At 29.0% G+C, this 21,041-nt stretch overlaps 2 protein-coding genes across 2 annotated transcripts; one reads left to right on the forward strand and one right to left on the reverse strand.

Annotated features, from left to right (window-relative positions):
• Window positions 1–452: 452 nt before the first annotated feature.
• On the forward strand, window positions 453–8,081 carry Thg (tRNA-histidine guanylyltransferase). The gene is made up of 3 exons (XM_083101817.1): window positions 453–982; window positions 2,862–3,106; window positions 6,770–8,081. The coding sequence occupies exons 1-3, from the start codon at window positions 625–627 to the stop codon at window positions 7,214–7,216; spliced, it is 1,050 nt and encodes a 349-aa protein (XP_082957943.1). The 5' UTR covers window positions 453–624; the 3' UTR covers window positions 7,217–8,081.
• Vhaac39-1 (V-type proton ATPase subunit VhaAC39-1) lies at window positions 7,721–11,025 on the reverse strand. The gene is made up of 6 exons (XM_083101818.1): window positions 10,781–11,025; window positions 9,237–9,587; window positions 8,983–9,140; window positions 8,731–8,907; window positions 8,510–8,587; window positions 7,721–8,305 (listed from the first exon to the last, which is right to left on the reverse strand). Exons 1-6 carry the CDS (start codon window positions 10,899–10,901, stop codon window positions 8,144–8,146), a joined length of 1,047 nt encoding a protein of 348 aa, XP_082957944.1. The 5' UTR covers window positions 10,902–11,025; the 3' UTR covers window positions 7,721–8,143.
• Between the last annotated feature and the right edge of the window lie 10,016 nt (window positions 11,026–21,041).

Raw genomic sequence — 21,041 nt, forward strand, 5'->3', positions numbered from 1 at the left:
TTATAAATAAACTATTATTTCCTAAACTATGAGAATCTATTCCTAAATGTGTCCAAACGATTCCCAAGCGATTGGTTTAATAAATAATAGAGAATATCAAATTTGTCTGCTAACTATATGATCGTTTATTTATTACATTGAAATTATTATTTCCCAAACTATGGGACCGTTACAGAAGTGTTTCCCAAATAATTCTACGTTGATTAAAAAAAAAAAAAATTTTTTTTAAATTATTTCTGCTAACTATACGCCGAACTTATTTTTATTAATTATAAATAAACTATTATTTCCCAAACTATGAAAATGCTTTCCTAAACTTGCCCAAATGATTCCCAAACGAATGCAATAATAGAAAATGCGAAATATTGAATTTGTCTGCTAACTATATTGAGGTGGTCGAAGCGGCCCTGGATGCGGCCATTGGTCAATGAGTCTAGTAAACTACCCCGGGTTAAACCCGACCATTCGAAAACACCAGAAGGCACACACCGAGCACACAATTTCCGAACGGATAGTGCAACTTCGTGTGCACACAAGTGGTGTTTCCGAACGAAGCCCAAAGCCCAACACTGGACTGCGTGTTCCGGCGGCAATGTTGTATCTCTGACAACAAAGCTTACCTGAATGAAGGGTAGCGTCTTGATTCGAAGGCTCGTCAGTCGGGACAAACAAGTTGCCTCGTGTCGATATTTAAGTCTGACGACGATGGCAAAGAGTAAATTCGAATACGTGAAGGAGTTCGAGCAGGACAATAACTGCTTGCCAAACTGTTGGATTGTAATTAGGATAGATGGCAGAAATTTTTCCAGGTTCTGCGAGACACATCAATTCGTCAAGCCAAATGATGTGGCTGCTCTTGAACTGATGAATCGCGCCGCGATCACTGTTATGGAAGATTTCAAAGAAATTATACTAGGTTTTGGACAGAGTGATGAATACTCATTCGTTTTTCGGAAGGACACACAGCTCTATAAGCGCAGAGGTACACATATGCTCAACAAAGTACGGAGTTTGCCTATCCAAAAGAATTAAATTACTTTACCTATGATTGATATTTTAATACAATTTAATAGTAATGATACTTCAATTATTCTTATATATATATATATATATATATATATATATATATATATATATATTTATATATGTTCATAATACAATAAGAAAAAGAGAAAATAATTTGTGACAATTTTTCTTTAATTTTTCATAGCATCAATTTTGAAATATTTTAAGCATAATTGTTCACTATTATCAGAAAGTGAAAATTAACATATCTCTACTACAGTTTTTATTAATATTATTTCATAAAATAATACTAATAAAAATAGCTTCATATTCATTATAATAAATTTTCAAACTTTTTCTTTCTCTTCTTCTCTTTCTCTATTTAGACAATTAGATATTTTGACTAAATTTTCTGCAATAATTGATTTATATTCTGTTGAAAGATTAAAAGGATGTAAAAAACTAAAATAATAGATGTCTCGTATATCAAATTATATTTCACTTATAGATTTTACACTTCCTTTTTAACAAACATATATGTTAAGAGATTAATAACTGTTAAGATATATTAAATAATTTAAAATGTAAAGAATTTTTCGCAGTTTTTCAAAAATATAAACAAATAAAACTATTTTAATTTTTGGTTGGTCTTTAACAAATTAATTTCAAGATTATCTAAAAAGATTTAATATCAAAAATTGAAAATTAATAAATTTTGTTTAACATTTCTGTTAAAAATTAACTTTGGTTGAAGAAATAATAATAATTTTTAAAAATGAGGAATAATGTAAAAAATGAGGAAATTCACTAGCAAATCTTATATATAAGGTATCACTTTTACTGGAACAGGATAGCTAATTATTTACTTTCAAGATGCAAATAAATAAATATACTTTAAACAATTTGAATAATTTTAAAAAACATGATAAAAAAAAATATTTTTAATATTTCTTTTGCATAGAATTTCTAAAGTCATAATTATTTTTTTAAATGAAATTTTAAATATATATTTTTTTCTTGTCTATTATATATTTAGTATATATTTAGACCACATAATTGATTTCAATATAATTACAAATTTCAAGATTTAAATCAAATATGTTGATTTTAACATTATTAATATATTGAATTTATTTAATTATCATAACAAATATTCAAAGTAATGGTCCTTGAATATTGTCACAGATTTTCTTTTTCTTAGTCCTATCGCACACAAATTGACATTGCTATATGTGCATAGCATAAGATCATATGGACTAATGAGCATCTAGGTGATTTAATGCTATTCGTCCAGATGATCTTATATCATACATATGCAGTTATATTAATTTGTGCAATAGCTCTTAGTGTATTATGAATATACACACACTTATAGTAATAATTGACATATATTAAATTGTTTAGATATCAAATTGTATTAAAATATCAGATTATATTATTTTTATATTATAGAAAATATAATTTATTTTTTTATCTTTATTGTTAAAATTTTCTATGGAAATACATATATTTCTCTTCAGATATAATTTTCATGTGCTATATAATTTATTTAAATAAATTTAAAAAATTTAAATCATTGATTACGTTTCATTTTAATGAAATTTCCAGTATATTTTAAATCATAAAATCTAATTTTGTTCACCGATTATTGTATATATTTTATATTTATGTTATATATTTTATAAATCTATTTAAACTTTATAATTTTATTTAAAATTAGTTTAATTTATAATGTTCTTATTCTGAATGTATAAACAATACAGTTGATATGTTAAATTTTCATCATTAATTATGTTGATTGACTATACATCTACAAATATATTTTTTAAATTTATGTGTGTTTATGTGTGTTTCAGCATCAAAACTATTGTCTAATGTAAATTCATTATTTGCTTCGGCATATGTTTATTATTGGCCACGTATATTTAGAGGAAAAGAATTATACTATCCGCCTTCGTTTGACGCTCGTGTTGTATTATATCCAACAGATAAGAATTTAAGAGACTATTTGGCTTGGCGACAGGCTGATGTACATGTCAATAATTTATACAACACTTGCTTTTGGAATCTGGTTTTGAAAGGAAAATTAACTCCGAGTCAGGTATTATATTTCAAAAGGCAAAAAATATGTGATATGCAAAACTTGTACACAATATTATATAGCTTAATAATTGTTATATATTCACATATACGTTTATTATATCTTTGTACACACAAACTAGTATGATTATTATTTTTCAGTGACAATATATATGTTTATTAACTTTTTAAATAAAATAAATAGTACATTCTTAACAAAAGTAATAAAAATTCATCATTTTTAAAAAATTTATTTGGAAATTATATTTTAGATATATTGCTAAATTTAAAAATTTAGTTATTGAAATAAATAATAGTTTTTTTATTAAATATTTATTTATGAACAACTCGTTAAAAATTTATTAAAAAAAGATTTGTCTTTAAAATATAATATTTATAACACAAGGAATCCATATAGTTATATATAGCACTGGCTATAATACATATGTATTAATAATACATGTGTACATTTCTTTCACAAAATATGTAGATAAATTAAAATATTTTTCTCATGTATATTTGTGTATTGTTATATATATTTTAACACTTTTGCAAACAATATTGAAAAATCGTTAAAAAGAGAAGTGGAAAAAATACAAAATTTTATTTAAAATTTAAACAAATTTTTTTTTAATGCAATTATTATGATTGTAATTGATCAAATTAACATTGTTTTTTCTCCATAAAATTTCATAAAGCTTAGAATGTGTTTATAAGTTTCTAATAAAGAATCCAAATATAATATTAAAATACAAATATGCAGTTTAAATAAAATTTAAGAAATAATGAAATATACATGTGAGATTGAATCAACAATTATCTGCAATCTATTTCTGCAATTTATTACACAAAGAATAATTTACTACACAAAGAATTTAGAAATACATCGTTTCTCCATGTAATTCTTTGATTTTCAATGCATTTGATCTAGTATTTTATAAGTTCGTTCACTCAAAAAAAAAGTTTTTGTTTGTATCATCAGCAACACATGCATATTTTTATGTTGGTTGAAAATTTGAAGAGTTTGTTTGAAGGGAGAAATTTGAAGAACTAATTTGAAGGAGCAAGGTCAGGGCTAGTGAATAGCTCAAGATCTCAAACCCTAAGTTTTGAAGTGTTTTAACTGCATTTCCTACAGACCTTGTGAAAGATATGGTGTATGTATGATTAATAGTACAATGAAAAACTTACTAAAACTAGTACTTTTTCTGAAAACATAAACAAACTTGGAACATTGGACCAAGTGTATTGAAAAACAAGGAGATTATGTGGAAAAATAATCTATAAGTTCTCTGTCATAATTATAATAAATTGAAGAAATAGATGGATAATTTTTTATTTATCTTTGTGTGTGTATATGTTATTTATATTTTAAATTAATTAAAATGTTTATATTTTTCACAACAACAATTCATGATACAGTCTTTATATACAGGGTGTGTCATTTTAAGTGATGCAGCTGAATATCTCTTAAAGTAAAAGAGATTGGGAAAAATGTTTCAGACAATAGATGTATGGTTTCGACGGGGACATAAGATGGTGCCATTAGTTTGACCTTGAAGAGTCAGCTGAAGGTCACGTGAAGGTCACCTCTAACTTTGTAAATGGGACATCCTATATGCTTTTGCATATTTTTGTAGCTCATTTCGAGAGCTTTCCAAAACACTATAATTAAGTTAGTTTGCATTAAGTACTTTCCGAGTTATGAGGCTTGAAATCATTTCTTAATTTTACATAAGCTGTAAAATATTTTGTAAAATATTCATTTTTCGATTACACAAGTTTACAAGGTTTTTATCACAAAAGAAGTAAGAGGTTTACCCGAAGGAATTCGGTGCGCTGAATCCAAATCTGGCCTCAGAATGGCGCCATCACGTCAGGATTTTGAAATATTCTAACCTAAAAGTGCAAAAATGGCTGTTTTAGGGCATTATTGGAGTTCACTCCTGGTTGCAGAGAATTTTACCGACAAAAACTAAACAAAGTACCGTAAAGTACAAGTCTTGCCCTTTAATTTCCATTTTGAAACATCCAAATAGGATTTTTTTTCACCGAGATACAGCAGATTTAAGTTTTTACTGCATACAGAAAATCAAATAATTTGATTTTCTGTATCTAGTAAAAACTTAAATCTGCTGTATCTCGGTGAAAAAAAATCCTATTTGGATGTTTCAAAATGGAAATTAAAGGGCAAGACTTGTACTTTACGGTACTTTGTTTAGTTTTTGTCGGTAAAATTCTCTGCAACCAGGAGTGAACTCCAATAATGCCCTAAAACAGCCATTTTTGCACTTTTAGGTTAGAATATTTCAAAATCCTGACGTGATGGCGCCATTCTGAGGCCAGATTTGGATTCAGCGCACCAAATTCCTTCGGAAATCAATATAAAATTTCATGTGATATTAAATACCCTTTAATTTGTAGACCTGTGTTATCTTACCTTAATACTTTTATGTACAAAATAATGAGAGGAATCAATTGTTGTAAAGAAAACACATAATTGTTTCGAAAAAAAAAATGTAATTGCAATTAACAATTACATTTTTTTTCTTAAAAATAACTATGTGTTTTCTTTATACCAATTGATTCCTCTCATTATTTTGTACATAAAAATATTAAGGTAAGATAATCGAAAAATGAATATTTTACAAAATATTTTACAGTTTATGTAAAATTAAGAAATGATTTCAAGCCTTATAACTCGGAAAGTACTTAATGCAAACTAACTTAATTATAGTGTTTTGGAAAGCTCTCGAGATGAGCTACAAAAATATGCAAAAGCATATAGGATGTCCCATTTACAAAGTTAGAGGTGACCTTCACGTGACCTTCAGCTGACTCTTCAAGGTCAAACTAATGGCACCATCTTATGTCCCCGTCGAAACCATACATCTATTGTCTGAAACATTTTTTCCAATCTCTTTTACTTTAAGAGATATTTAGCTGCACCACTTAAAATAACACACCCTGTATATATACACATATAATACACTTATTGTTATGTATGATTTAAAAAAAGACTGATATTATGTATATATGTATGTGTGTGTGTGTGTGTGTATACAGAGTGTCCGATTCGTGAGGGACCAAACGAAAAGTGATGATAGATTGGGTCAAACTAAGAAGAAAAGTCCTGTACCATTTTGCAAAATTCGCAATAATTATTAAGTAATAAGCAAAAATGTCCCGGCGCATGAGAAGCGGTAAACCGCTTGTAGTGTGTGATTATTAAGTGATCAAACGAAAAGTGGTGATAGATTGGGTCAAACTGAAAAGAAAAGTTCTCTACCATATTGTAAAATTCGCAATAATTATTAAGTTATAGGCAAAAATGTCTCAGCGCATGAGAAGCGATCTGTCTACCGCTTCCTATACTCTGAGACATTTTTACCTATAACTTAATAATTATTGCGAATTTTGCAATATGGTAGAGAACTTTTCTTTTCAGTTTGACCCAATCTATCATCACTTTTCGTTTGATTACTTAATAATCACACACTACAAGCGGTTTACCGATTCTCATGCGCCGGGACATTTTTGCTTATTACTTAATAATTATTGCGAATTTTGCAAAATGGTAGAGGACTTTTCTTCTTAGTTTGACCCAATCTATCATCACTTTTCGTTTGGTCCCTCACGAATCGGACACTCTGTATATATATATATATATATATATATGTTACAGGCAGAAGAAAAGCTTAGAGGCACTCTAGCATCACATAAGAATGAGTTGCTTTTCCAAGAGTTTGGAATAAATTATAATAATGAACCACAATTGTTTCGGAAAGGTACAACACTCATTCGGAAATTGGTGCCCGATGGGTCAGGAAGGTTGAAACCTGCTGTGGTGCCCTTGGTAGACGATATTATCGGTGATCGTTTTTGGAAAGAAAATCCCGAAGTAATTGGTTTGAAGAGTTTAACAACTTATCAACCGCCGAACTTAGTGAATAGCATCAAAAACACAAAATCTGTGTCAACACCTTCCTCACCCACAATGAAACATGGAAATAACATTTCATCACAAGTAATTAACATGAATTCAATGAAAGAAGAAGTAGATCCTAACAGAAATAGAGAGACGGATGGAGATCGAATGCAGTGTGAAAGTGAACATATTTGTAGAAGATAAATTTATATATTTTCTTTTTTCTTCATACAATAAAATAGAATAAATCAGAATTGTATTTCTACTTTCTAGTATTTCTACTTCTAGAGATGCATTAAATAAAACTTTACTACAGAATACTATTAAAACTTTAGAAGAGAATATTATTAATGAAGGAAGAAATGCAGCAAAAGAATGAGCTTTCTTTAAAAAATAATTGTTAAAGAATTTGAAAACAATTTGAAAACTAAATGTGTAAATATGTGTATAAATAAAATGTGTCAAATTCATTGATATATGAATTCAGTAGTGAATTTAAATAATGATAAATTATTTCATATATACAATAATATATGTATTTTCAAAAATATGTAAAATACGTTTTATTGTGCTACAATTATACAAAACAACTAATAAAAAAGTAAAATTATTGATAATAATTTTTTTCTCAATCTTTTTTAGCTTAATGTCAAAAAATAAAGGATTATAAAGGATATATGTATGTGTTTAGAATTAAAAAATTATCCATTATATTATTAATTATGTGGAATATATTTTTTTACTTTATATTTACTTTAAATTGAATATTTGCTATATAATAACTTATATTAATAAAATATATACTATGCACACAAATTTTGCTAAATCATTTAAATTCTAAAGCAAGTACGAATAATTCTAAATATTAATTCTCTTTCTTAACACACACGTTCTATGTTATAGTTAGCACGTACAATATTTAATAAATACATATATTTTTTTACTTTCTTAAAATAAGTTTTCTGGATAATATTTTTCAAACAATTTCAGAAGATTTTCTTCCTCTGATAATTATAACATTATCATATAGTTCACAATATTAGAAAATATCTTAGCATATATTAATAAATTCATTATTGTTGCAGAAATGAATGTAATTAACGTTATTGTAGCATTTATAATATGTTCAATTTAAAATATAGGAATATAATTATCTATTTTAGCACGATGCTTTTGAGCAACGCATTCCGCAATCCACACAATATTGCGACACTCTTGTTCCTTCAATTTTAAATAGCTATAGAATACTCCAAAGTGAAATTGTTGAAGAAATGCATGAACATTCAAACGAACCTGTGTATATCAAAAAGTTAAAAAATTTCAAGGTTAATATAAAATTATAATTGTATTATAAGATACGTTATATATATATATATATATATATATATATATATATATATATATGTGTGTGTGTGTGTGTGTGTGTGTGTGTGTGTGTGTGTGTAATATTTGCATGTATTTTTATGTATTTTTATATAAAGTAATAAATATACTTGCTTCATGCTCAAAGAACTTGTCTTCCAAAGTTTTATCACCAGGATTATTACCTGCGCCTTCAAATAAAGCGCTATATTCCTGTTTAAATATGGAGCAATGAAAAACAAACATTAATTTAAAAGAGAATTATTATATATTATAATTGCAATTACAAAATTAAAGAATTATATATTTTTATTTAAAAAGCATTAATCAAACTGCATATTTAAAGTTTTACTCACAGCATAATATTCTGCTACAGCCTTCACTTGTTCATAATCGTCAGCTCTTGCTAAAGCTGCTAATCCATCTGGATTCAAACGTCCGCAGCGTGGATATAATTTTGCACGATCATCTTTACCCAATTCAGTTCCAAACGAATTAATGGTTATAATAATTGCTCTTCTATCTGCTTCAAACTAAAGAAATAATAAAAATATCATCTATTTTACGCATATCCAATGTTATTATTTTAATAAAATAGAATATCTTACAGCAAGTATTTCGCACATAGTGTCTGCAGTTGTACCACTAAGTTCTTTACAAAATTTATAAAATGCTTCCAAATAAGCTTTATAAAGTGTATTCCTTATTATTTCAATATTCATCTCATCCAAATCTTGCTCAGATATGCAATCCACAAAGAAAGGTGCTATAGTAAAATAAGCATGTTTCATGACATTTGTGTATAATGTGTAATGTAAGAATAAAGAAAAATAAATAATCAATATAAATCAAAATCTCATACCCAAGGGTGTATCTACCAATACAGCATTGTACAACTCAGCAGGTGTGGCAGCGACATGAATTGCTTCCATTTGCTCAAAACTACCAAGTGGATGGCATTTTGGAATTAATTCTGAAATAGGTCTTTGATGCAAAGTACCAGTGATTAACAGAATGATGTTGTCAATCATATAACTGTAAGTGATAAAATCTAGGAACTGAGACAGGGGCTCAACGGAATGATTGCGCATATGTTGAAATTCTACAACCAGTTTCTCTCTCAATTTGTCATCAATCACACTAACAGAAAGTGGAGATGGTTCATTTGCCAAAAAGCTGCCATAGTCTGTACCAGCCAAATGTAGTTTCAGATCTAGATAAAGAAAATTAATTTGAGCAAAAAGAAAAGCATAAGTTTATTAATAGTAAATAAGATAAAATACAATGAACAAACATTTTCCTATGTCTATCACCTTAATGTTATAATAAAAAGATATATATATATATATATATATATATATATATATATATATAACTATAAGAAATTAGGCTCTGTGTATTAAAACATAAACTTAAATTTAAAGGCAATAAGAGCTAAACGCGGATGGTAGTGCGTAAGTTCAACGAGAAATAAGTTTTCGTTGAAACTTATTTGTGTGCACAGGGCACAAATTTTCTCGCCTACAACATTACAGGGGGGAAAGAGGGATAATAATTAAATAAATTCTCGAATTGAGAATTATTTAAATTTGCTTGGTATCGTACCAAGAAAATTTGTGCCCTGTGCACATAAATAAGTTTCAACGAAAACTTATTTCTCGTTGAACTTACGCACTACCATCCGCGTTTAGCTCTTATTGCCTTTAAATTTAAGTTTATATATATATATATATATATATATATATATATATATTTTTTTTTTTATAAAGAAAGTTTTATATAAGAAAAATTCTAGAATACTTGAAAAAACAAACATTTTCAAAAAATTGTGGGATTAAGATAAGGAAACAACAAATTTTATGATAAATTTTGGCATGAATAAAAAAAAATTTAGGATTTGTTGAAATGATGTCAACATTAAAGCATTTAGCAATAAATTGTAGAGATCAGAAATGATACAAGAATGAATCAGTTTTGGAAAAGAAGGGAGAAAGAATCAGTTGAATGAAGAAAATTGTAAGGATAAGGAAAGAGAATAAGAAAATCTAGAAAATAGACTTAGAAAGAAATAAAATAAGTTCAAAGATAATCTAGAAATAATTTATCTTGTGCAATTATTATAAAAATTTAGCGATTAAATCAAGTTATTAGATAAAGATTAGTTAGCCCAAAAGTCATTGTTATGTAAAACTTATTTATATATTTTATATACTCATTATAACATTTATATTTTTATATACGATATTATACACTATTATACAATTTTTGTAAAATTACCTTTAAAGCTTTAAAGCAAGAAATAAATAAATATCTATATCTATATAAATTACATGTTACGAAGATATGAAAAATCTTTTATTAAATGTGAATCCAAGACGACTCGGATCAAATAAACCAAATAAATACCTTCAAGCGTCTCGCACTGAACCAAATTCAGATAATCGCTCTGTTGAAGTATGCCACACTTGAAACCACGGCACAGACCTTCTAAGTAGCCGCCGTCAATGTTGAATATGCATCCCTTCATTCTGCGACGAGATTTTTTTCGAATTACGTTGATGAGGAAAAATCGTAAAATATATGTCAAGTTCGAAACTGGATCTCACACACGACTCGCCCTTTCCTTCGTGAAAATCATATGACCATACGGACTGCGTTCCAAAATTCATTGCCAGTGCTGAAAATCTATAGTTTACGTGATGTACACTATAGATTTTCAGTACTGGCAGTGAATTTTGGAACACAGCCGAAGATATATTGCGAGAACTGTCACATGTACTTGCTATCGATATCGATTCTCGAAACGTAAGTGCACAATTTTGAAATGAATAATTGTTTATTTAGCTCAACTTTACATATTTTCGTTTTTCTTCTATTTTTCTTCAATTTCTATATTTATTTAATTTTATTCTATTTTTTAATTTATCTAAGAGGAACAAAATCTGTAGGCAGTCTTCATAAATCGAAGATTTATACAATTGTTTCAATTGTAATTGCGATTTTTACGTTACGCTTATTAACGGCAACAAAAGTATCGAAATTAAACTTCTTTATTAAGTCTTAATTTTTATTCTACATTTTTTAGAACATTTTTTTTGAAAATGTGTTCTACATTCAAAATTATATATTTTGTTAAATATAAATAATTTTTTTAGCAATGGCTTTTTTCCTTAAAAGAAAATCTACCCGGGAAAAAAAAGTCCATGTCTATTTATATAAAAAAAAGTAAAATTATAAAGGTTAGTTTCATGTATGCTTTGATATAAGTCATATATGATATTATATATAATCATTTAATATTATATATGATTTTACCTTTTTTTATATAGACAAATATAATTTTTCCTAAAAATTATATCTTGCATTATATATTTAATTAATTAAAAGTCCTCTTTATAAGTCCTCTTAATAAATATTCTTAATAAATAAGAATATATTCTTAATGAATAAGAATATATTCTTAATTTGCGACTTCTACGCCGCAACTCGATTTTCGTGTGCGCGACATGTTTCTTCATTTGCCGCTACGCGGCGACACCACTCTTAATTTTTCTCGTATTCAATATTTATCATGAAATGTATATAAAGGACTTGTATTAACGTAAGATCTAAAGTATATTTTTTTCCCTTAGCAGTAATGCGAAAGAGAGGACGCGGCTCACACACAGGTTCTCTGTGTGCACGTGAGCCGCATCCTCTTTCTGACATCACTGTTTATCAGTTTAATTTCAAACTGAATTTAAAATAATTTATTTAATAATCTGGATTCCTTGTTGGGATTCAGAATATTAAACAGATTATTTGAAATTAGGCGGAAAAAAACTTTTAAACCAATAATTAAATTTATTTGACTTCAACAAAATTTATTAAATCCAAAGAAATATTTTTTTCTGTATATTAAGAATATCACTTTAGAAGATTTTCCTCTTAACTTAAGAGGATCCTCTTGGCGCCTATTTTAGTGGTATATATTCTAAAAATAAGTGGCATATTCTTAAGTTAAGAATACAATTTTTTCGGTGTACTTTTAGTGGTACTTAATTTTCAGATCTGATAATATTTATTCATATATGATATCATATATGACTATATTTGGCAAAACATAATTAGATATTGACAAAATCCATATATGGCCAATTTTATATGGACTTTTTTTTCCCGGGTAGCCATCTTTCCGTCGACTTAGGCCCAGTTCCACAACTTATTTTAACCGAAGTTTAGCTCGTTAAAGGAGGATTTACGTTGCGTCCCAAACCCATTGTATCCAATCGGACGTCATACATCGGACATTGAACGCAATGTAAATTCTCCTTTAAAGGCCATCACACACAAAATTGCATAGCTGCATATGCATAACATAAGACCATATGGACCAATGAGCATCGAATATTATGTTATGTAAGTCAATATGGCGATTTAATACTCGATGCTCATTGGTTCATATGGTCTTATGCTATGCATATGCAGCTATGCAATTTTGTGTGTGATGGCCTTAACGAGTTAAACTTCGGTTATAAAAAGTAAGTTGTGGAACTGGGCCTTAGGGTCAGTTTTACCATCTCCGGTTAACTTAATTGGCCGATATTTAAGAATTGCCAACTACAAAATTTAAACTAATTTTTACTCATAGACATCTTATTATCCCGGTAAAAAATTGTTCATGTATATTCATGCAGAATTGAATATAATTGTACAAAACTATATATAATTGTGCAAAAATATGTATAATTATAAATGATAGAGTACAGGACATTATATATATTTATATATAAGCGATAACTGTTACATATAATTATATATAAGGGCGCATTTTGCATACTTATATATAATGTTCACAATGTTTTATGTATAATTATATATGGATTTCTGTTAGTTTAATATATAATTATATATAAGTCTTGCGTCATATATAAATATATATAAGTAACAAATATAGTTCAGATACAATCATGCATAATTGTATACGATTCTATATAAACGAGAAATCTTGATCGAAATGTATATGTATCTTTTCCTCAATGCACTCATGAACAACGGATAGGTGAAACATTTTGTTTTGTGCTTAATAACTGTGATTGGGATATACTTATATGTATACACATTGCAAAAGATCTAGATACGATGTCAATAAATAAATAATCATAAAATTATCTCACTGTTGATATAAATAAATGTAAAATAAATTTTCTTCTAATATTATGCTTTCTACAACCGTTTCGCTGTTGCTTTCAGGTATACATATATATATAAGAAGTATATATAAATAAAATAAAATAAGGTGAAAAAAAGCACCATTTTCACATTAATAAGAACTGTGTTTGTTTATTCTTAAAGAAATATATATACATATATAATGTGGGATACGAACACATTTTGGAGAGCGTTACCGTTATATATTATAATTAATACTTATGGATATATTATAATTATGGATTAGACTATTTTCTAGACATGAACTATATGGCATATACCCCGTAAGCAAAATGTTAGCAGTATGTTGGCAGACTGGTAACAGATTTAATCAAAGTATATCAGCAGACTGACATCAACTGCGTCCTCATTCAGCTTATATTCTGCTGACAGAGCCTGCTCACAGAATCTGACAGCAGATTGATAGCAGAAATCCAGCAGGATCTGTTAACATGACTTGACGCTCGATTGTCGGTAGAAATCGAGCAGGATCTGCGCACGCAATCTGATGGCAAATTGACAGCAGAAACCGAACAAGATTTGAGCTTACTTATATTAATGTTGTATAAATGCAATAAAATTGATTATTACAGGTGCTAAATAAGAGTATTATCGATGAGTTATCGGTTAATGACAATTTTTTCTGATATGACATAATGTATAATAATATATGTTATATCGTAATTATTCTCACATAACGAAGGACTAGTTCAATTTAATTAAATTAATAATAAAGTAAAAGTAATTTAATTTATAAAACGAAATATAATTTATTTAGAATTAAATTCTTGCTTTATGCTTCAAATAGGCAGTAAATGAATAATTTACCATTTATCCTATTGATTCCAATCAGTTTAATATTCTGAATCTCATCTGCTTGTATCAGATGTCAGAAATTAAAGTGATAGAAATAGTTACTATATTTTTGATCTTTTATTAATAATCGCGACTTTATATATATTTTTGACAGAGATTTGATTGCGAGAAAGTATATCACATAGCGGTAAACGAAGGAACTATCGAATCATGCAAACTCTGTTCTGCTTCTGCCGTCAATCTGCTATCAGATATTGTGTGCGCAAATCCTGCTCGGTTTCTACAGGCAATCTGACATCAAATTTCGCCGCACAGATCCTGTTCAATTTCTGCCATCAATGTGCCGTCAATTATATCAACAAGTTCTGCTCGTTTTCTGTTGATAATCTGTTGTCCAGTTATGTGAACAGATTTTGTTATATTTCTGTTGACATTCTGCCGACATTATATGATATATCAGAACCTGCATCAATTCTGTAATCTTTCTGTCGACAAAAATTTGTAACAGATTACCTGACAAGATCTGCTTTAGCAGACTTGGCTATTGGAGTAGTAATATGGCATATTTTTTATTTTATTTATAGTTGATTGATAAACGATTGTGTAATATATTGTACGCGTGCTTATATTACAAATTATATATACACAATCGTTTATCAATCAACTATAAATAAAATAAAAAATATACCATATTACTAAATATACCCAGGTAAGGTTTGCCAACTCTTGCCCAACGTTAAACGTCGGGCCGACATTGGCGATATCACGGCAAATCGACTGTCACTATTCGATCGCGGCGCGACGTCGGCTCAAGCAAGATTAGCCGACTTTTGCCCGATACCGACTCTGGGGTCAACGTTGGCAATACCGCGACAACTGGTGTCTGACATTGACCTGACATTAAGAAAAAAATTATATTCGTATATTTATTTCGAAATTTTATTACTTTCTTAAAACTGAATTTGTTTCTTAATGATAAATTTGGTTCTTAAAATAATTTATGGAAAATTATATATTTGCGCTAGTTATGACATATGTAGATAATATATAACACTTAAATTAAATGAAGAAGTAGTCTACTACACGAAAGGCAGTTGGCTCACGATCCAGAGGTCCCGAGTTCGAGTCCCATCAAGGTAAGTGTGTTTTTCAAATACGAGAAAACATTTAATCCATTATAAAAAACGCTAATTTTCAGATAGAATCATCATATAGGCTGCATCTTAAAAAACAAACGTAGTTAAAAAAAGTAATAAAATTTCGAAATAAATATACAAATATAATTTCTTTTTTATGTCGGGTGAATGTCGGAAATCAATGTCGGAAATCAATATATATATATACACGTGATTACAAAGGATATTGTACTGTATCTAGTTAAATGTAAGACAATAAAAATGCGATGTAACACTTAGTAAATAATTTGTAACAAGCACGCAACAATAAAAAACAAAAAAACCTATATTTGTTACTTTCATTATAAAAATATACCTTTATATAATAATATACAAATATATACAGGGTGTTTCATTTTAATCCGACCAGTCGAATATCTCGAAAACCAAGCCCGGGAGAGAAAAATATTTCAAACAAAAGTTGTTTGGTTTCGAGGGGGCCATAAGATGGTGACAATGATTTGACCTTGAACAGTCATTTGAAGGTCACATAAAGGTCACCTTAAATTTCTTAAATGGAATACCCTATATATTTTTACACATTCTTGTAGCTGACATCGAGAGCTTTCCAAAACACTATAATTAAGTACCTTTTCGTTAAGTACTTTTTGAGTTATGAGGCTTGAAATAATTTCTTAATTCTACATAAACCGTAAAATATCTAGTAAAATATTCATTTTTCGATTATCTTACCTTAATAGTTTTACGTACAAAATAATGAGAGGAATCAATTGGTGTAAAGAAAACACATAGTTGTTTTGAAGAAAAAATATGTAATTTGCAATTAACAATTCCATATTTTTTCTTAAAAACAACTATGTGTTTTTTTTACACCATTTGATTCCTCTCATTATTTTGTACATAAAAGTATTAAGGTAAGATAATCGAAAAGTGAATATTTTACAAGATATTTTACGGTTTATGTAAAATTAAGAAATTATTTCAACCCTCATAACTCAAAAAGTACTTAACGAAAAGGTACTTAATTATAGTGTTTTGGAAAGCTCTCGAGATAAACTACAAGAGTGTGCAAAAATATATAGGGTGTTCCATTTAAAAAAATTGAAGTGACCTTCACGTGACCTTCAAATGACTGTTCAAGGTCAAATCATTGTCACCATCTTATGGCACCCTCGAAACCAAACAACTTTTGTCTGAAATATTTTTCTCTCCCGGGCTTGGTTTTCGAGATATTCGACTGGTCGGATTAAAATGAAACACCCTGTATATATTCATATACATTTATACATAAGCATATCTGTTTTTATGGGCAAAATTGATATATAAGTTTGTATAACTAGATATAATCAGTTTTGTCTAATTATATATGAAAAATTTTTTACCGGGTGCACCTGACCTGCGAGTAGTTGCATAGTTCTGCATGCAACTTGAAAATTTTTTAAAATCTTTTTTCCAAAAAATGGCTCTGTGGCGAGCTGGAAATGATTCTACTGATTATAAATATCATAATTTTAATACGATTCTCTTTGTATTTTGGCTAAAATAATGTTATTACGAATTGGTAGTTCCCGACTCTCCACGGGAAGTCTCCACCGTGCCTTTAGCTGACCCTTAATAATCGTCAACAAATCATCAAATTTTGTAACCAAAAATCGTCATTTTGATTTCTTTTATTGTGATGTAATTATGACGTCAAAATAACGTCATTTTGATTACAATGTGTTCTTTGGGTATATATATATCGTTTCATTCTCTGTTGTGTCATTTTATTTCATCTATGCGAATTTATTATAATTATATTTAATAATAATTATATCGTATAAATGATATATACCCGGTAAAAAATTTTTTATATATAATTAGACAAAACTGATTATATCTAGTTATACAAACTTATATATCAATTTTGTCCATATAAAAACAGATATGCTTATGTATAAATGGATATGAATATATATATATATATATATATATATATATATATATTCATATCCATTATATAAATCCATCATATTCATATATATATATATATCCATCATATTCATATATATATATATATATATATATATATATATATATATATATATATATACAGGGTGAATTTTAATGGTTGTGTCAATCTTTTTATCATGCGGGAGATTACCGACCGCAATTGTAATAAATTGATCGGTACATAGATGTCAGATAATTGGATCGGCCGTATCGAAGGCCGGGATATAATGTGTACAATTAAAGCAAGTTAAAAGCTAAAATTATGTGTGTAGTATGGATTTATTTTTATTATTAAAGCTACGTATTTATTATTATTATTATTATTATTATTATTATTATTATTATTATTATTATTATTATAGCTACGTATACATATTCGATATATTAAAGCAGTAAGAATACATATTTAAAAATTTAGTTCAAATTTAACACTTTAATGTTTCATGTAAAACTTTATTTCAAATTCCGCATTTATTTTTATGGTAAATTTTTATTATTGTTTATATGCTAAAAATACGCAGCAAAAAATTTTCTTCCTTCTTAAATTAAAATTACGCAATTGTTTCATAAGAATGTATTTCTCATGGAACAATTGCGTAATTTTATTTCAAAAAGGAAGAAATGCTACATATCTTTAGCGTATAAAACAATAATAAAAAGGGGGAGAGTCGATAAGGCCGGTTTTCGACCTAAATTGTATTTGGGTGAAAAAATTCGAAAAAATTCCTGTAGTGTCTACTGAAAAAACTGAGTCGATTCCACCCTAAATGGACCACCCCCAACCCCCCTAGTTTCCCCCAACCATCCCTCAAAATAATGAAAATACCATCACTTTGTAACAGCATTTTCGAAAAGATTCGTCACTGGCAAACTAATATTTGATAAATTACATGTACTATGAACTCTCTTTAACTATCTTTACTCTTATTAATCATTTTTTACCTTTTTACTCTCCCTTGAGGAGGGTGGAGGGGGTGGTTTTAGTATTTATTCATGTAAGGGGTATATAAATACAAAAAATCAAAGCTTGATCGCCAGACTTGACCAGGGTATCTTAGGGTTTCCGGGTCCGCTGACTCCGAATTTGAGGTCCGTTAACCTCTATCACATCAGGTTCAAGGTCATTTGAAGGTCAAATTGAAAAAAAGCCGGTAAAAAATCTATAAAAAATGATTACTAAGTTTTTGGGGCTTCTGAATCTGAATTTGGAGTTTGCTTAACCATTCTCTGCCAATTTAGTGTCATTTCAAGCTTAACTCAGTATCGTAAGGAATCAAAAAGCGGTCCAAATTCATTGAACAGCACTTTTATCATCTTAACCTTACAACGATACTGAGTTAAGCTTGAAATGACACTAAATTGGCAGAGAATGGTTAAGCAAACTCCAAATTCAGATTCAGAAGCCCCAAAAACTTAGTAATCATTTTTTATAGATTTTTTACCGGCTTTTTTTCAATTTGACCTTCAAATGACCTTGAACCTGATGTGATAGAGGTTAACGGACCTCGAATTCGGAATTAGCGGACCCGGAAACCCTAAGATACCCTGGTCAAGTCTGGCGATCAAGCTTTGATTTTTTGTATTTATACAGGGTGATTCAAAATAACCCCTGTGTCCCTGAAATGACATATTCTTGAATCAATTCTAAGACGATTTTTCCTTCGGCAAAATTTCGTCCGAAGCTTAGTTTTTGAATTATTAAAGGAAGTAGTTAACGTATGACGGGTCGAATACAAGAGGCAGGCAAGGGTGGCGCGATTCACCGTCAGACGCGGGAGCTTACGCGGGGCGCCTGCTGCGATCAGCTGATCGCTATACACATACAGACACACATGCGAACACATACATTCTCTCTCTGTCTGTCTGTCTGTCTGTCTGTCTGTCTGTCTGTCTGTCTGTCTGTCTGTCTGTCTGTCTGTCTCTCTCTCTCTCTCTCTCTCTCTCTCTCTCTCTCTCTCTCTCTCTCTCATTCGCTCACTCACCTGTAAATTTTTTTTTTTTTTTTTTTACGAGAGAGGGGAAAATGCATTTTATGCATACTCACCGGTCGATCCAGTGAGTTATGTGGGACTCGAGTACCAAGTCGAATTACCAACTCGGTACTCCCTACCCACTAAAAACCCCTCTCTTTTCACGAATTTCCTTTGACACACTGTCCCTCTGACTTCCCGAGATCTGTTTTCACATAACGTCAAAAAATAGTTATTATTACCTTGTTCGATGACTTTTGATGTATTGCTGTAATTGCTTGAAGGAGAAATGAATTTTCCGATAGATCGTACGTTCTCAAATTTAACGTAGATATCACGTTGCAAAAGACAAGAAATCCACACTAAATTATTAACTGAAAGTTTTTCTTCTTTCATGAACTGTATTCTTTTATAAACTTTAACGTAATCACATTTATTTACTCACTCGATGAGACGAGAAATTTACTAATGACTCTATCACTAATCACTATTAATCACTGTCGAATAATAACTGTTGGCGATTAAAAATCACTCGATGAAAGAAACACGCGCGGACACGTTACTACACGACACGACGACGCGACAATGCGACGATAATTACTCGGCGACTGCAAGCAATTTTTTGTCATGGTAGGTTGCGGTAGGTTAAGGTACTACTGGCGCTACCGAACGCGATCATGTGTTCGATTGAAGAATGCGGTAAACATAATAAACATTTAACATATTAATATTATTATTATCATGAATGTATGTGATATCCATACATTGTATGATATCTATTTAAAAATTAATTAGATTAAATAAGTGTTTTTAAAATATTTATTACTTTTACTATTATCATATAAAATATTAATATTAATATTAAATATTTATTTAAGATAATAGTAAAAGTAATAAATATTTTAAAAACACTTATTTAATCTAATTAATTTTTAAATAGATATCATACGATGTATGGATATCACACACATTCATGATAATAATAATATTAATATGTTAAATGTTTATTATGTTTACCGCATTCTTCAATCGAACACATGATCGCGTTCGATAGCGCCAGTAGTACCTTAACCTACCGCAACCTACCATGACAAAAAACTGCTTGCAGTCGCCGAATAATTATCGTCGCATTGTCGCGTCGTCGCGTCGTGTAGTAACGTGTCCGCGCGTGTTTCTTTCATCGAGTGATTTTTAATCGCCAACAGTTATTATTCGACAGTGATTAATAGTGATCAGTGATAGAGTCATTAGTAAATTTCTCGTCTCATCGAGTGAGTAAATAAATGTGATTACGTTAAAGTTTATAAAAGAATACAGTTCATGAAAGAAGAAAAACTTTCAGTTAATAATTTAGTGTGGATTTCTTGTCTTTTGCAACGTGATATCTACGTTAAATTTGAGAACGTACGATCTATCGGAAAATTCATTTCTCCTTCAAGCAATTACAGCAATACATCAAAAGTCATCGAACAAGGTAATAATAACTATTTTTTGACGTTATATGAAAACAGATCTCGGGAAGTCAGAAGGACAGTGTGTCAAAGGAAATTCGTGAAAAGAGAA

The sequence above is a fragment of the Camponotus vicinus genome, unplaced genomic scaffold (assembly GCF_025532165.1).
Source record: "Camponotus vicinus isolate PSW18456_S1 unplaced genomic scaffold, iyCamVici1.0 SCAF_6, whole genome shotgun sequence".
Classification (NCBI taxonomy): Eukaryota; Metazoa; Arthropoda; class Insecta; order Hymenoptera; family Formicidae; genus Camponotus; species Camponotus vicinus.